The sequence below is a fragment of the Gopherus evgoodei genome, chromosome 1, assembly GCF_007399415.2.
Source record: "Gopherus evgoodei ecotype Sinaloan lineage chromosome 1, rGopEvg1_v1.p, whole genome shotgun sequence".
Taxonomy (NCBI): domain Eukaryota; kingdom Metazoa; phylum Chordata; order Testudines; family Testudinidae; genus Gopherus; species Gopherus evgoodei.
The window spans coordinates 352,094,474-352,112,843 of NC_044322.1; the positions used below are offsets into that span (position 1 = coordinate 352,094,474).

The 18,370-nt window shown below is 44.7% G+C and overlaps 1 protein-coding gene across 3 annotated transcripts in view; it reads left to right on the plus strand.

The window, feature by feature from the left end:
* FRMD4A (FERM domain containing 4A) overlaps positions 1-18,370 on the plus strand; it is a 410,751-nt gene that overhangs the window by 90,241 nt on the left and 302,140 nt on the right. Inside the window, exon 1 of one of the 3 annotated variants that reach the window (XM_030565594.1) lies at positions 7,609-7,707. The exons of the other annotated variants lie outside the window; for them this stretch is intronic. Within the exon in view, the coding sequence (XP_030421454.1) occupies positions 7,615-7,707 (93 nt within the window). The 5' untranslated portion in view covers positions 7,609-7,614. Of the gene's footprint in view, positions 1-7,608; positions 7,708-18,370 lie in introns of those variants that run through there. 3 annotated transcript variants of the gene reach the window in all.

An 18,370-nucleotide genomic window follows, 5' to 3' on the forward strand; every position in this document is an offset into this window, starting at 1 on the left:
GATGTCTACTGGAATGAAGACTGGATATCATTCCAAAAGAGATGCTGTAGCTCAAATAGAAGTGATGGGCTTACAAAGAAATTACTAGGGGAGGTTCTTTGGCCTGTGATGGGGGAGATCAGACTAGATGAGCATAATGGTCTCTTCTGGCTTTAAAAGCTATGAAGGTTAAAGCATAATTAAATACACATCTTCATTTTATTTTGACAGTGTTGACAATGCCGCTTTAAATTTGTACAAATCCAGTTTTTACTCTATTAGGAGAAAGGTACCCATCATCCTCCTACTTACAGGCTCCTAACAGTAAAATGCCATCTCGTTGAATAGCCTCATTTTTTGTGGAGGTGGTAGGGCCCTTTTAGATTCTCCTAAAAACTATCAGGACGCATCTACTTCTCTGCACTCTCAAATGACCTTCTGCCATGGCTGCCTTCCCTCTGACCACGTGACTTCTCTTGAGCAACTTCACTCCCCTATTTTCCTGCAGTTTAAGATCTTTTTTTTTTTTCCCAAACAGGTGTTATTTTAATTGAAGAAAGAAAGAAACTTACAAAGCATATGAAGGATGAAAGAAAATAAATCTTCAGTGTTGTTTGACATAGTCCATATGTCACTTAGCTGTTGTACAGTCCTATTTAGAGCCCAAACCTGAAAAGTTCTCAGTACCTCCTAGGGATACTCAGCATCTCATAGGTCATACTGAAGTCAATGGTAGTGACAGCACGATGCAGAATCAACCTCCTAATACTGTTGGATCCAATGCTGAGCACCTGCATCTCCCCTTGGAGTCATGGGTGCTCAGCATCTAGCCACTAACAAAAACTACACTCCGGTGATGGCCCAGATCAATGCATTACCACGCCTGTAAGTGTCGCATCCAGCTTCTGCAGCCTGGCCATGATGTGGGAACATAGCATTGCTGCCAAATATCTCCTCTTTAATTTATGTAAAGGCCAAAGGCCTGTTCCCCTGATGATGTGGCAGTGGCATGTCTCCAAGGTACTTGTGCCAGACAACTTCCCTCCCTAATTCATTGCTGGCCCTACGACTTATGTGGGAAAGTTAATAAAACTAAATTATTCTTAACTTTTATTATACAAACCAGGGGTTAAGTATGTACAAGAAAGCTCTAGGGGATTGGGGAACCAAGATTGGCCTAGAGACAGTAAAACAGAAGGAAAACTACTATATATATATATACAAGAAAAATTCTTCAGATAGAATACAGACAACCACTAATTCCTATGCTATAAAGAAGTTTGGCCAATGGCCTCTCACCAAAATACAGCCCCTGGCTAGCTTGCTAGGCCCTCTGGGAAATTTCCCATGCTCACTTCTGTAAGGTCTATTCCTGTACCGTTGTGAATGCCTCTTACAAGTACTCGCATCCACTGAAGTCACACCTCACAGGATTGGGCCAGCAGCAAGGAGAGTTTCCGTTTAGGTCTCCATTTGAGGATCATGCTTTTTTTACCCTCCCCTTTTTCAGCAAATCAAAGCAACTGAAACCCTGTCGACCCAGCTGCAAACTCTCAAGCACTCAACTAAAAGATCCTGAAAGTGTCCATCCTTAGTTTGCCTTGCCCATGGCACGCAGACATCTCCCGCTCTGTACAGTCGAGCTATCTGATGTACTCATACAGGCCCCATCCTAATATCTGAGCACTTCACAATCTTAAATACATTTATCACCACCACACCCCTGTGTGGGAAGGAGGTGCTGTTATCCTCCATGATACCAGTGGGAAACTGAGGCACAAAGAGGCCAAGTGACCTGGCCAAGGTCATACCAGAAGCCTGTGACAGAGCAGGGACTTGAACCCAGGTCTCCAGCTAGTGCCCTAACCACTGGACAATCCTTCCTCTCTTCCTGCATATGGCAGATAACCGCGCAGCCCTGTAGAGAAGAGCCTGCTTCCCCTTTTTTCTGTGTCCTAACATGGATCTTTCCAGTCCTGTGTCCCATCTGGGCCTCTGCTTAATGCTTTAGCGTACAGACGAGCCTGGATGTTCGAGTGTGCAGCACTGGACTTTGGTTCGGCCCAGGATGCTTCAGGTCTGGATCTGAACTTCCCGAGATTTCAGAGATCCTTTATTTCAGATTGTTGGATTAGGTCCACCTCTACCAGCCCTGCCTATGTGCCAATGAACTTCCACCAGTAAAAGTTAATGCTTTGTTGTGCAACATGGAGCTGCCATTAGAAATGTAAATCATCAGTAACCGCAATCAATTTGCACAGTGGATATGTTACCCAAGCTGTGTGGTTAACAGAGTAAAAGCCTCCAGTCCTGTCCTATGCTGGGCTTCACGTTAACGCTGACCGGCAGCCACTTAACCAGGCTGTTACAGCCAGTGTGTCTGTACATCCTAACTTGCTGTTTCATTTAAAAGTGAAGGACATGGACTGCTCAGGTTAACCAAGAGAGGGGTGAGGTAAATGGATGGTGAAGGGAGAATTTTCTCTGCATATTAGTACAGGTCAGGCAGGTACATGCACTGCTTTTCCTCTCTGCTTTTCAAGTCGCATGGAAAAGTAAATGGAAAGTGAGCCTTCAGAATTCTCTCATGCTGAATTTCTTCCCTTAGCATGTGAATCAATGAAAGCCTATTCCACAGTACTTGTTTGCCTATGGAAAGTTGATGGGCAACTAAAGCTGAGCTACACAGGGCAAGCAGGCAGTGCCCAGCCAGCAGCGGCGTGTTTACCCAGAGTAGGAGCAGGCATAATATCACTGAATGTGCTATGGGGAGTTTATACACCTCCTCAAAAAACATGCTACATGTGACATGTTCCCACCAAGATGGGTGGGGCCAGGACACTGACTCCACCCAGCAAGGCCTCCTTCTGGCCGTTCAGCACAGCCAGAGGCCCCTCCTCTACACTCATGCAATCCTGACAGTCAAATCATGGCTGCCTCCCGTGCAGGAGATTTCAATGGCAAAGGGGCTTCTTTTCCCCCCCATGACACCCAAATTAGAGCAGCCATTATATGTTCCCCTTATAAAAGACCAGCAAAGCTAAGTGCATGGGAGTTACTTTCTTTCCTCTGCTAAGTCAAAGTTAGAAGTGTGATTTGCAATAAGACCCTTGGTGATTTTGCTCCTGGGCTAAGAGCCCTTGTGATGGGGTGTACTGGCCCCACACTGGAGTGGAAGGGGCTAAAGCAGCGCTCTTAACAGCAGAAGCCACACACACACCGACCTTGCTGGGCGTGCTCCAACTGCTGCTGCAGTATAAAAGTAGGCAGCCTAGCTCAGACAGGAGGAAGGATGCACCTCTAGCCAAGGAGCAGCCAGGATCCCAGATCGTAGGAGCAGGAGATGCCGAGGCTCAGGCAGGGGCTGAGGTACTTGCGGACCCCCCAGGGAGATCACAGTTGACTCCTGAGAAGCCCAGAGACTCCAAAGACACCTCAAGCTTCAACTGCAGAACTTAAATCATGGTAGGAAGTAGCCTAGGGAGGGACTAGTCAGTGCCCTGGCAGCAGTTGGCATGTTGCGGGCAGATTGTCTGCCGACTTAGTGGAGAACCTATTTGCCACTACCAGGGCTCTGGGCTGGGACCCAGTGGAGCAGCAAGGGTCTGGGTCCCCCTACCCGGCCACCCCCTTTGGAGGGTGACCCACTGAACCACCTCTCACTGACTCTGGCCATTAGGTTGTGCTTCCCCACAGCCAGGGGGACCTCTGCCGACCCTGGCCATTGGCCCACTTTTCTCTGCAGCCTGGGGAGTCCTATTGACTCTGGCCAGTGGGTCACACTTCCCTGAAGTCCAGGGAGTCCTATTGGCTTTAACTGCGATCCTATCCCACCCTTCCCCCACCCCCAGGAGGACGGGGTGTACTGACCCCGGGACAGTCCTCTTTACAATTTAAAGCCTGGATTAACCCTTTCATAACCCACCTGGGGTAAACACCCCGTCACGCACGTAACACTTCTGAAAATCAGGCCTTTTAATTGTTTTACTCTGGATAGTTTTACTAAATGGAGCTGTTACTGACAGCACACCAACACAGCACATTATGTTTCAGTTTATGCCAGTGCCATTGCTAATTTCCATTTCCTAATCTCCACTGGGCATTTATTGACCTGAAATATGACTCTCAGTTTCCAGATGTAACAAACACCCATGTGTTTTGCATCAGTAAATTATTTTCTTTCCCCTTTTCATTAAGGATAAAAAGATGTCAAGTCTGATATAGTTATAGATTGGAATGTAATTCTCTGTGATATGTCGTTACCACAAACCACTGTTCCTGGCAGCCTGTAATTAGTGCTGGAGAGCCTCCATCTGATTAAACAGTTTCCCCTTTCAGCAGTTAGTAAATACCTCGCGTCTCTGTTGTGGGTCTTGTGGTGAGCCTGGTCAAGATGCTCGGTAGGAGTAGAGTTTGGATTTGATTGTCCCACTCTCTTTTACCAGGGGATTTCTCTCTAAGCTTTAGGCTAGACATGAAGGAAAAGGTTTTTAACAGTCGATACAACTTTACCCATGTTCTAGGCGAAGTATCAGACTGACCCATGGATCTGGGGTCAGAGGGAGCTTCTGAATGGGGATCTCCCACTACAGAGGTGTCAGCTGCTGCTAGTCAACCATTCCCCAACCAACGGGGAAGAAGTGGGTAGGTTGAGGAGACATGCATAGTTCCATCTCATCAACCCTACTGAGAGTGCCTTTGTTTGTCAACAGAGTCTCTTATGCAGCATGTTATCCGCCTACGCTCACAAAACCCCACTGCCAGGGACATAGATGGGATGGGGCATGCTGAGGGCGTTGCATCTATGGCAAATTCTCCTAAATCGGCAACATTTTGGCTACAAACCCCTGCCCCCTGTGAGGGGGAGGAGCCCATGGAGTTCTTCTCCCCCTGGGCATCTGCTCTGGGCTGTTCCATGATGGGGGATCTGACCCTTGGTAGGAGAGAACCCATTTTTCCCAATTTCAAAGCCACTTTGCTGTTGTGGGTTCGACGGTGCAACGTGAATGTAGACATGGGGAAGGCAGGGGCAGTGGGGAAAAGAGAAAAGAGAAATTAAGAGAATTAAGGCAGCTAGCCAGATTCTCCTCCCATTTAGCGTAACTCCATTGACACCAGTAGAACTGCTCCTGATTTGCCGCATTGTAAGTGGGAGAAGAATCAGGCCCATTATGATCATTGGGCATACAGGGTGCCTGCATGTGCCAGCCCTGCAGTAGCTTACAGGGTAGTGGGTGTCACCTATCACTGCCACTGGTCCCCAGTATCTGCCCCCAGCTCACTTCCACAGCCCCAATTCCTGGCTCGCCCCACTCCTTGCCTCCTGACCATGGCACTCTGGGCGGTTGCCCACCCATAAGGCCAGTCCTGAGTGGGACTCTGACCCTAGTGGCTAGACCACATTGAGAGGCTGCTGCTGCTGCTGAACTAATGGAGCCGGTCCTTCAGCTCATGTCATAAAGACTCTTGCTTTTAGAGTAGGTCTTGGGTCCAACCATGTTAAATGATTCATCCAGGGATATCATTACACCCTCACTTGAGAAATGTTAGAAGAAATTGGGTAAGGCATGATGGGAATGATGTAGGCAGGAACCCTGAGAACCCAGGTCCTTAAATTAAATTACTGGAGAGATCTCTGCTAGCCCTGCTGTACATTATATGGTCTAAAGCCTGAGGTTCTGGCTCAGACATGACTCATCCTGAGTCAGACACAATTTCCAATGGGCCAGATTGCCAGTCTTATTACACTGGTGTAAATCCAAAGAAATTCTATTGATGTCAATGGAGTGACTCCCCAGTTTTTGGTGTCAACAAGAACAGCATCTGGCCTTTAATGTTTGGTTCGAACTGGGAGGTGGTTAACATTAGAGAGAGATTTTTGATTGTCATGAAAAAAATACTTTTTTTAAAAAAAAAAGTTGAGTCAAAATCTGTAACCCTATCCCTAGTTTCTAGAAAGAATCTGTATCAGTCAGCCATGCTTAAGACATTTCCGTCTTTTCCTGTCTCTCTCACTCTATTTGGCAGCACACATATGGAACTAATTAGGAACAAAGGCCGATTGTTTTTAATATTTGGAATTTCCCACATTAAGCTGCTGCTTTTTCTTTTTTTACTGCCTTTTAATGCATGCACATATGCTGGACAGATATATACTTTTCTGTTTGTTATAAATGGTGTGCTGAAGGCCACATTCCCAATACCTCCTTTTGGGCTTTTAGACTTGAACCAAAAAAACCAAACCAAAGAAGTAAGGCATTAAATTGAGCACTATCCATAGGAGAAGAGATTAATCTCTGAAGCTTATCAGAGATCTGGCCAAAACTGGACTGATCTTAAGGAAAGAGCAGTGAGCCAAATTCTGCTCTGTTAGACCAAGTGAAATCAGAAAAACATCATGGAGTTGATGAAGTGACTCTCAGTTTGCACAGGTTAATTCAGATCCCACCCAGTACCTGTAACAGAACATGAAAATACAGAATAGACCTTAAAAACAATTGTTAAATCACATATATTTGCTTTGGGACATTTCATTTGCAGAAATTGAAAGAAATTTGCCAAAGCTCAAATTGCCTCTGTACCAGTAAAACAATGGATATTGTTTCAACATAAGAACAGCCATACTGGGTCAAACCAAAGGTCCATCTAGCCCAGTAACCTGTCTTTCGACCGTGGCTAATACGAGGTGCCCTAGAAGAAAGAAACAGAACAGGTAATCATCAAACCTCTTATCTTCTGTAAAAGAAAATGTGATTGTCTTCTCTGTACAGTTGGATTCCAAGAGAAAGCAGAAGTACACATTAAGACTCTGATTCTGTACAGAATGTGTTACAGTAAAGTCCAGTTAACTTATTGTTTTAGTATTGGTGAAAGTAGCAGACACTTTTTAAAATAGGCATATAACTTTATATGTTTCCACTGGTATATGTGTGCATGTATAGTTATGGGGGCAGGGGTATTGTGAGTATGCATAAATGTGCATGTCTACCCATAATATATAGTGTGCTAGATATAATATGCAGTCTGGTGGGGGGGGGTATTAACTGAGCAGCCTGGAGAATCCTTTAAAGTCCAATTACTCTGTATGTGCTCCCCGAAGTCTAGAAGAGAGTAATATCTGAATGTAGGATTTAACATTAATCTCTGCGCCAGATGGTGATACACCAGATATTCTTTTTAAGGTGAACATGTGATCTACTGTACAGCAAACCAGAGGGGTCTGCCATCACGTGCTGAAATGTATAATAAGTCTGATAGAGCTTTGATTAGACAACTGACCTGGTTACCATCTGTAGCTACAAGAAGCGAGGTTGACATTTTTGGAACATTCTCCCCAGAAGCTTAATTCTTCCACCTCTGTGGCACAGCGATCCAGCTGAGCAAACTACACTGAGAGAAACAGAAGGAAGCTAAAGATATGCTGCTTAAAACATGTTGTTAGGGTTGCAGGAATATTATTTTTTTCCTTCCTTCAAAACAAGTCACATCTTGACTCACATGGGTCTAAACTAAAAACCCACTCAGCTATTTGATATTTGGGAAATCTGCATGAGACTGTAAGTTATTTCAAAAGAAGCTTCTCTCTGCTACACACACACACACACACACACACACACACACACTCGTCTCTGCATTATGGTAGTGCAGACAGCTGTGACTCCCGGTAGGACCCGAAGACTTTTGTTTAAAATGCCATATGGATCTCTGAGAAGACGCAGTGTGGAAAGGGTAAGCTATGATTTCTTTGTACTGAGTAATTGTCCCAGAGAATAGAGATGGTCCCATTGTATAATCTTTTAATTATTAGTAATAAGTACCAGTGGGGGCTATGTGATAATTTGTAGAAGTCGGTAGTAGTAAGATCTATTTGATGATGTATAGTAATTAGTATGAGTCAGAGGCTATATGTTAATGTATGATGATAATCAGTGTTTAGTAGGAGCTATAGGATAATATGTAGTATCAATACTAGTCAGATTTCATGATAATGCATGGTAGTAATCAATGCTAGTGGCATCTATAGGATAATTTCTAGTAATCAGTACTTGTCAGAGACTGTGAGAATGCAGGATAGTAATCAGTACTAGTGGGGTCTATAGGATGTCTAGTAATCCGTATTAGCTGGACGTGTATGATGATGTATAGCAGGAATCAATAGGAGCAGATGCTATATGATAATGCAGCGTAGTAACCAGCACTAGTGGTGATGTATAGAAGTTAATTAGCACTCATGGGGGTTATATGATGCACACTGGTAAACAGCATTAACATGTGCTATCCAATGATGGTATTCCAGTAATCGGTACTAATGAGGGCTATGTGATAACACACACATGATCCTCCCTGAGTAAATCAGATGGCAAGGGTGGAAAGTTTGAGAAAGCATTGTTACTTTCCTGTTTCCAATGTGCGGTGGTGGTGGAGGTGGGGCGCAGAGGGAGCAGGTCACTGCGAAAGTGTCAGACGTGCAAGTGCTTGTTAAGGAAGGCTTCCAAAGTTGTTTCTCGGAGCCTCCCTATGCTCTTAGCTTCAGGAAAGAGAGGCTTCGCTCTGTGACCACGAATGACAAAGTGACACTTAGAAGATGGAAAAGTGAAGGTGGTTTTGGTGGTTTTAACAACACGCCTCAATGGCTCTGGAGACACTGGCTGTCATTTGATTTTTTTAATACAATTGGGCTAGCATCATAATTGCATTGCTAATTTCCTGAAAGCACAGCTAGTTGGCCGTGGTGCTTTGAGCCAGGGGAATGAGATCCCCTTAGCTTTGAGGAGTGACAGAGATGATAAAATGGCTGTAGTAAAAACAAGCCTCTCAGCTGACTGATAACATCGCGCTTGTGGAGACCAAAGAGGACAGATGTGTGTGTGTGTGTGAGAGAGAGCTAATGAAAACTAAAGGCTGCCTTTTAAATCGTGGATTAACCCCACTGTGCACTGTCCCAAACCCAGAAGACTTGGGAGTTCAGATGGAAGTGCTGTGTTACCTGAGGGAGATGGAGACTACCCTTGGTGTGTTCACAATAACTACCCAGTTGGGTACATCTTACAGCACTTAGATGTTGCTCAGTTAACGTGTGCTAGCACACTTTGCATACTCGTGGCTTTTTTATGCCTTGGATATTGAGGCGCATGATTAAGACTAGATGAACATAATTTATAACTGATTAATGAATCGTGGCGCCTTTATAAATCTGCCTTGTCTATATGATCGGAATGCGAAAAGGTCCCCTAATAAGCTGGTCCTGTTTCCTTATAATGTATTCATAGAGGTCATCCTAGGTAAATTTTTGCTTTGACAAATTAAAGTCCTGATGCTGAGAATTGCTGAAAGACCTCGATTCCTAATGGAGTCAATGGGCCTACGTGTATGAGTAAGGACTACTCACCTAAGAATTACTGGGTCACATCTTCTCTGTCTTTGGGGCAGAAACTGTCTTTTTGTTCTGTATCAGAGGGGTAGCCATGTTAGTCTGGATCTGTAAAAAGCTAAAGAGAGTCCTGTCGCACCTTATAGACTAACAGACATATTGGACCATAAGCTTTCATGGATGATTACATGGGGGGAGATAGCTCAGTGGTTTGAGCACTGGCCTACTGAACCCAGGATTGTAAGTTCAATCCTTGAGGGGGCCATTTAGGGATATGGGGCAAAAATCTGTTGGATGATTTAATTGGGGATTGGTCCTGCTTTAAGCAGGGGGTTGAACTAGAAGAGGTCCCTTCCAATTCTGATATTCTATGATTCATCAGATGCATGTAGTGGAAATTTCAAGAGGCAGGTATAAATATGCAGGCAAGAATCAGTCTAAAAATAACAAAGTTAGTTCAGTCAGGGAGGATGAGGACCTCTTCTAGCAGTTGAGGTGTGAACACCAAGGGAGGCAAAACTGCTTTTGTAGTTGGCTAGCCATTCACAGTCTTTGTTTAATCCTGAGCTGATGGTGTAAAATTTGCAAATGAACTGAAGCTCAGCAGTTTCTCTTTGGAGTCTGGTCCTGAAGTTTTTTTGCAGCAGGATGGCTCCTTTAAATCTGCTATTGTGTGTCCAGGGAGACTGAAGTGTTCTCCTACAGGTTTTTGTATATTGCCATTCCTAATGTCTGATTTGTGTCCATTTATCCTTTTCCGTAGAGACTGTCCAGTTTGGCCAATGTACATAGCAGAGGGGCATTGCTGGCACATGATGGCTTATATTACATTGGCGGATGTGCAGATGAATGAGTCGGTGATGGTGTGGCTGATCTGGTTAGGTCCTGTGATGGTGTTGGTGGAGTAGATGTGTGGGCAGAGTTGGCATCGAGGTTTGTTGCATGGATTGGTTTCTGAGCTAGAGTTACTATGGTGTGCATTTGGCTCTGGGTACACGCATACCCAGAAGCCTCCTGCTGCAAGACAAGCCCAAGAAAGAAACCAACAGAACTTCACTGGCCATCACCTACAGTCCTCAGTTAAAACCCCTCCAATGCATCATCAGGGATCTACAACCCATCCTGGACAATGATCCCTCACTTTCACAGGCATTGGGTGGCAGGCCAGTCCTCGCCCACAGACAACCTGCCAACCTTAAGCATATTCTCACCAGCAACCACACACTGCACCATAGTAACTCTAACTCAGGAACCAATCCATGCAACATCGGCCAAACTGGACAGTCACTACATAAAAGGATAAATTGACACAAGTCAGATATTAGATGCTAGAGGAGGGTCTCATCCTCCCTGATTGAACTAACCTCATTATCTCTAGACTGATTCTTGCCTGCATATTTATACCTGCCTCTGGAAATTTCCACTACATGCATCTGACGAAGTGAATATTCACCCACGAAAGCTCATGCTCCAATACGTCCGTTTGTCTGTAAGGTGCCACAGGACTCTTTGTCGCTTTTTGTTCTGTGTTTGTACAGCATCTAGCACAGAGGGGTTCTGCATCATGATTTGGGCTCCTACAAGCCATTGCTATAGTACTACAAATAATAATTAATAACTACATAATAAAAACCAATAACCTCTTTATATACAGTAGTTATATAGGATAAAATGTAGAGTATTCCTGTGTACATACATACACCCATAGAAATAGGCCCTGATCCTGGAATGTAATCTATGCAGACAGTTGCTTGTGTATTCATCAGCCCTCTTTGGCTTCATTAGGGCTCTGCAAGGTGGTAAGAGTCTACCAACATCAGGGGCGGCCAACCTGTGGCTCCGGAGCCACATGTGGCTCCTTGTATAGGCGCCAACTCCGGAGCTGGAGCTACAGGCACCAACTTTCCAACGTGCTGGGGGGTGCTCACTGCTCAACCCCTGGCTCTGCCACAGGCCCTGCCCCGGCTCCACACGCTCCCCTGAGCCTGCTGTGCCCTCTCTCCTCTCCCCCTCCCTCGGAGCCTCCTGCACGCCACAAAACAGCTGATCAGGAGATGTGGCGGGGAGGGGGAGATGCTGATTGGCGGGGCTGCCTGTGAGTGGGAGGCACTGGGAGCGGGGATGGGGAGCTGATTGGGGGGGCTGCTGGTGTATTCCTGTGGCTCTTCGGCAATGTATATCGGTAAATTCTGAGTCCTCCTCAGGCTCAAGTTAGCCACCCCTGACCTACATGGATCACCTTGCAGCATCAGAGCCACAGTAAGTGGCTCAGGCAGCAACAGTAGGGAAAAATTCCCAAGGATAAATACCATCTACAGTGGAAAAAAAACCCAACAACCACAGCAGCAAGTCTTAGAGCCCGGGTCTACGGACTCAGGCTCATGCTCCGGGGCTAAGAGTAGCAGAGTAGACATTCCTGCTCTGAGACCCACCCCCCTCGCCAGCCCCATGGAACATCTTAGCTTCTATTTCGAGCCACGCAAGCCCAAATCTGTAGATCCAAGCTCTGAGATTGCAGCCACAGAGGTTTTTTCGCAGACCAGACCTACTCTCCATCTCCTGAGATTTGTGATAAGTGGGGTGTGACTTGCAGGAGCATGAACTTTATTTCCCGAATCCAACGTGTGCATTGCCTGAAGCCAAAAACTGAGGCACTGCCTTCAAATTCTCTTCCACTTGAAATAATTGCTAATTCTCCCAGCATGGGTAAGCTTTCAGATGATATAGAGCTGACATACTCAGCACTGCATCAACTGCCACACTCAGTCCTGGTGCAGGGAGGAGGTATAGCCAGAGTGTGGTATGCTCCAGCTACGCTCAGGTAGCATATGGGCCCAAACCCAGCTGCCAAAAGTTAGAGCAGCCTCTGGGCTGCTCTTGTGAGCACTGCAGTTCATAGCAGTGCAGATCTGGGGCTCAGTGCAGGATTGCATCTGAGCCTGTTTGTTTTATTATCCTTTGGGACTTTTTATTGTGCTGAAGCCTTTATGCTCATTAAGACTTCTGCACCTAGATATTTCTCAACAGAAACCTCCTGCCAGATGGGAGAGTCACCTGGCTCCTCTCTCCAGCACTAGTCATCAGCCAGGGCTCCTCCCACTCCTTGCCCCTCTCCACCTCCTCCTTACCCACTCACAGTAGGGAGCATTTGAGTGCTTACTCTATAGCACAAGCATTGGGCAAGTAGCCACTGCTCTTCTCAACAGCCTGAGTCATAATCTAAGCAGCCACAGTGTGGCCGAGAAAGGGCTATGACAGACAAGGCCCTAGGCAAGAAGGTGGAGGGATACAGTAGATATGGGCCATTTATATACATGCCCATACCGTTTAAATATATAAACATAGAACCCAGCCTCATTACTTGGCTGATGACTCCTAGGCTTTGTGGCCATGTTGTGTCTCAGGGAAGGATCTGAAGGAGGATATGGCCTTACAGATCAGTGCAGGGACTCTGGGTGGAACGACATTGTTTAAGAAAGCGCCGAGATGTCTTCATGAGAAGCTGGCAAACAGGTGGACAAAGGTCGGCATTGTTGGCTAAGTGGAAAAGGCTGAGAGCAACAACAGCAGACGAGCAGAGCAGAGTGGCGAGGAGCCTTGAGAGTGAGTGCAAGGAGAGCTTAATAGCTAATTACGTGGTAACAACTGGGACATACTATTCACAGCATAGGGTACGTTACACACATGTATGTGTCCGTACTATATCTCACACATGGGTGTACATACATGATGAGAGAATATATATATATATAATATATATATATATATATAATGGTGGGGAGTGAGACACTCTGGAGTGCATAAATCATAACTGTCCACAAGTGAGGCGGAGGGTCATAACTCATCTGCAGCACAGCTTGACATGACTTATATAAGCTCCTCTCCTAGCTCACTTTTCACTGTTCTCTATAGCGACACTAATATGAATGTATGAGGCAACATCAACGCTAATACTGTTTTTTAGGTTGTCTGCTGGGTGAGAAGAGCTCTCTGAAACCACATCATATATTTATGTAAAGGAAGAGTGAGCACCGGTGGCAGTGTCGAAACCAGCAGTGTGGAATACGACTTCTGGTGGCTCTCTTTGTGTACAAGCTTAGGATCAGCCTCATTTAAAATGAATGAAAATGGTTTATTTCGCTTATCCTCACTGTGTAATCTGAGATTGGTTTGTTTGGTTTTTTTTCAATCAAAGGATGTAGCCGCACCCATAATACTGTTTAGTGATCAGGTGGAGTATAAATAAAATGAATATTCTGAGAAGGAACATGATCGTAACAGCTCTTACCTCTTCTTAATCTACTGTCTGCATCTCAAGTCAGTACTGTTGTCTGTTACAATAACTCTCAGAGGCCACCGACCAAAATTAAAGCACCGTCGTGCTAGGTGTTGCACAGACACATAAGAAGAGATGGATCCTGCCTCAAAGATTTTACACTCTGAATAGATAAAACAGATTAAGTTTGGGAGAATGGTGCCCTACTTTACTAATGGGGATCTGAGAAAGACAGACTAAGCACCTTGCCTAGGGTCATGCAGAAGTCTGTATCAGAACTGGGAGACGAATCCAGATCTCCTGAATCCAATCCAATGCTTTACTCCTATCTTGGGCACTTTGTTTTTCCCATAAGCCTTATATCTAGTGGTTAACAACATACTATACATAGTTAATGGCAGAGGATACTATTCATATAAGATTATGTACATGGGCTGGGTGCGAGAGGAAAATCTGTGGAGTGTTTGTTAATGTCTAAACAGACAAATGCCTGTTGCGATGAAGTTTCTGTTTCCATCATTGCAAGGAGCTTTTTAAGAGCACATGTTGATTCCTTATTTCAAGGCTTCATCAGCTGTTTTCCAGCTGCAGGAATATTGCTCAACACATGCACAAGGCATTGTTCCTTAAGACCGAAAGCCAGCAAAGAAAGCAATGCACACATCCATAGCAAAGTCTGCCACCTCCTATCCATTCAGACCTTGAAGGGTGGCGCTGCAGAAGCTATGAAGAAAAGGAAAGGCAGACTCAAGGTTAAATGAAGGGTTTCATATACGAAATATTTCAAAACTGTGAGAAATGAAGGTTGATCACACAGATGTTGCTGGAAAAGTAACTTTAAATGAGATGCGACAGTTTGCATCCATGCTTCTTAGCTCCTGGTCCTCAACTGGTGTAAATCAATGTAGCTCCACGGATTTCAGTGGAAGTCGAGTGCTATGCTGAATTATGCCATCTGAGGATCTAGCCCTACTGGCATTTTATTCTGGTCCACCTATTGTCAGCCTGATTTCATGACCCTTTCCATTTTGCAGCTGCTGAGAAGGATATTCTAAGAATTAAGAATGCAGCAAGGTGCTGCTGAACCACAGGCAAAAACTCTGTTGTCAATAACTCAGATGTAAATTGGCAGCAACTCCACTGATGTCCTTCCAGATTTACATCTCTGTAACCAACTGCAGGAGTTGGTGCGATGTCTATGATGCTTCCATTCCAAATGTACATCCATGTGTCGTCATTAAAACATAACAACACAAAGATAAATCCTTAAGTGGATATTTACTACTGTTGAAAGCAGACAGCAAAGAAACTGTGGAGACGAGTCAGTATAAGCTCCCACGTTATCACAAACTTCAAATACATTAGAAGTCTGGAGGAGGCCTCGTTCCTTCTATAAATAAATTTCTCTTGAGAAGAGAGCGCTCAGGGCAGATGAGATTCAGCCTTCGCTTCACAGGCTAACTCCATGGCAGGTTTTCCCACGCTATTCCACTGGCTTATTGTGACCTTTGCTTTTGGAAAAAGAATGTTGTATTTATTACTCATTTTCCTTTAAGTGATTGCAGCCATACGCTGTTGTCCCCAATATATGCTGCTGTTGTACAGTCTACTGGCAATATTACTCTCTTGGTCCATTGACCAGTTCTTTCTTTTTTCTGCTAGACAAAACTTAAATCACAACATTTGTTTTGTTGTTTAAATATCTTCTAGCATGGATTCTGGAGCAAAGCGAAGATAACCTGTGACGGGGTCTGTTCTACTAACAGCTCAGTGGTGCCGCCTTGTGCCTCATCTGGGGACTTAGCTCTGCCACCTAGTCCGACACCCCTTCCTGCAGTTACCCAGTCTGTCATTTCCCTCAGTTATTCATGCGTCGGGAGCTGCAGCTCTTTCCTCTTCATGGCTTAGCCCTCCAGCTAAATCACATTAAAGTTTTCCCCCCTTCCAGGGTATCATCAAAGTCTGCTTCCAGACTGCTTCAAACCATCCCCAAATGGGCTATTCCTACTGTGTCACTTCAGCAGTGACTAGTAGGGGAACCCGGGCCTGTCATCTACACTGGGTTCTCGTCCAGGGACCCTCAACCCAGCAATTCTGGGCTTTTATTCTCCCAGCCCTTACTGCTCCTTCCCTGCACTGCTTCCTACTCTTCCCCCTTGAATCTGGGAGCATGACTGCAGGTTTCCTCCCTTGCAGCCTACCAACTTCCTCTCTTTATAGACCCCGTTCAGCTGAACTTCATTAGCAGTTAGTCCTAGCACTCCCTGGGTTTCCTCCAGGTGCTGCCCAAGGTTAATTGGCCTGATTTACCCTTTCGGGCCTTGTGTGCGATGGATACCCCATCACACAGCCTTTGGTACCAAGAGCGGCAGTAAGAGTCTTCCCAAGTGTAAAAGATGGGATGGTTTTTATGGAATTCCTGCTGGGCCATGCAGCTCAGTTGTAAAAGTCTTTCATACAGTATAGGTGAGTAATGATGTCAGGAACTGAGCAGGTCCCACCACAAAGCAAGTTCCCCTAGAGAGAAGCTGTTCCTTCCAGGTCACAGCTGAAGTCACTAAAACACAAATTTTCAAAACATCACACATCAAACTCTTTGCTTATTTAGTGGGCTTTGCCCGAGTGTCTCTTGTGAAGTGTGTTTGAAAATGCTCCTCTTGTGATTTTCACCACTTCAGTAGACTGCCTGGGTGACAATGGTACTGCTTTGCAATAGAGCTATTCAAATAATGGGGAGGCTGAATGATTAGGGGAGGGACAGCTCAGTGGTTTGAGCATTGGTCTGCTAAGCCTAGGGTTGTGAGTTCAATCCTTGAGGGGACTACTTAGGGATCTGGGGCAAAAATCTGTCTGGGGATTGGTCCTGCTTTGAGCAGGGGGTTGAAGTAGATGATCTCCTGAGGTCCCCTCCAACCCTGATATTCTATAATCTTTTGGGTAATTCAGTGGAGGAACTGCCTGGAAGAAGAGAGAAAATCTTGTGGCCATGAACTTCAGTAGTCTTTTCTTGCAAGGTGCTTAGATCTGAAGGTGCGGAGTATGATATAAATACCTGGATAGACAAAAAAATGCAGTATTTTCTGATATGCATTATTTGCAATGAATTATTCACTAGCATTAGACAACAAATAATTGTGCATCAAAGGAAGCTGAGGGGGAGGATTAGTCTATTAAAACTGTCACCAGTATAGTGCACTGATATGAACATCACTTATGATTGCTGAAGCATCAGTTGTATCTGTTTAATCTGATGTTAATTTTTTCTGACTTGTGCACGAGAACTGGTTTAATTCGACCTATGCCTAGATATCCAAGTGAGTGGATCACTCATGGTTAGTTGAAAGACTTAATATTTTGTGACACTTCCAAGAACTGTAACAAATCAAAATAGGCTTCTCTGTGAAAGAGATCAGGAACTGTTCCTGATTTTTTTTTCCCTCCTTAAAGGTAGGCAAGTTAATAATGCAGAAGATTAGAGAACAGATTCAGCTAATAAACAGTGATGGGTGAATCTCACAGAGATCAATATTGGGGTTCTGCTGAGATAGGCCTCCCCACAATGAAATTTAACTAAATTATCCAAATCTTTCAGGGCTGGAGACCTCATGACAGGAGGCTTTTCTGTGCAATTTCTGGGACTTCCATGTTGACCAGCAAATGAAAAGCCTCTCTCATTGCAATTTGGTACTTCGAGTCCCAATTTTGGCTGAAATCCAGGAGTCCAAGACAGGTAGCAGGGTAGAGTTTGGGGTGAAAAATTATATGAATACTTCATGTCCTGAAAAAAGATTTGGTAAAAATTCAGTTCTGAAAAAGGGCAAAGGAAGGAGCCAGGGGATGGTTCTTTCTTTTTATGCACTTAATTGTTTATCCCTGCTAATAAACCTAATGAAAAGGCTCATAGAGCTAGCTATCAATATGATACTACCATGCATGTTCCTTATACATCTCCAATACCAGCACAACGCTCTGGCATTACCGTTGGCTAGCACGTTACCTGGCTACCATCAGGTACCACCCTGAGCCCCAGAGACACAAACTAACGTGTCAAGGAAGTCACCCAGAGGTCTTCTTTCATATGAAGACTGCACTTCCTGTAGGGATAGTGGTTGATTGTGAAGAGCAGTACAGAGGTGCTTTGGGTTGTGTATTTAAAAGGTCTGACTTACTCAGCCTCCAGACTGCTCTATATTTTAGTCTGAATTCAGAACCAAGCCTGGTCCATCTGTAGTGAATGCATTACATAAGCCCATGACAGGTTTTGAAAGCCCCCACCTCGATGACTCTAGTTCCCACTGACCTTCAAACATTATAGGAGAGAGATTTTCATGGCTCTTGAATGTATGAGTAGTATTTAGGAACCAAGTGTAAGTGTTTTTCTACTTATTTTCTTGGATAATCCTTCTCCCTTCATGTCGGGATACTGTATAGCTCATCTTTTTAAATGAGCATCCAAGGAGGGGCATACAAGCTTGGATAAAATAAGAACTGAAACCAAAACTTCACTCAGCCTTTTTTTGAGATGTAAAAAGGTCTGGCTAATTATTTCCCCCTCCATCAGAAGCAGCAAAAAGTCCTGTGGCACCTTAAAGACTAACAGAAGTTTTGAAGCATGAGCTTTCGTGGGTGAATACCCACTTCGTAGGATGCATGACTTACTCACAGGTCCATTATTTTTCATCTTTGTGCATTGCTGGCCAAGTACAGGACTGGTGTAAGTGGAGGCACTTTCATTATATTAGTGA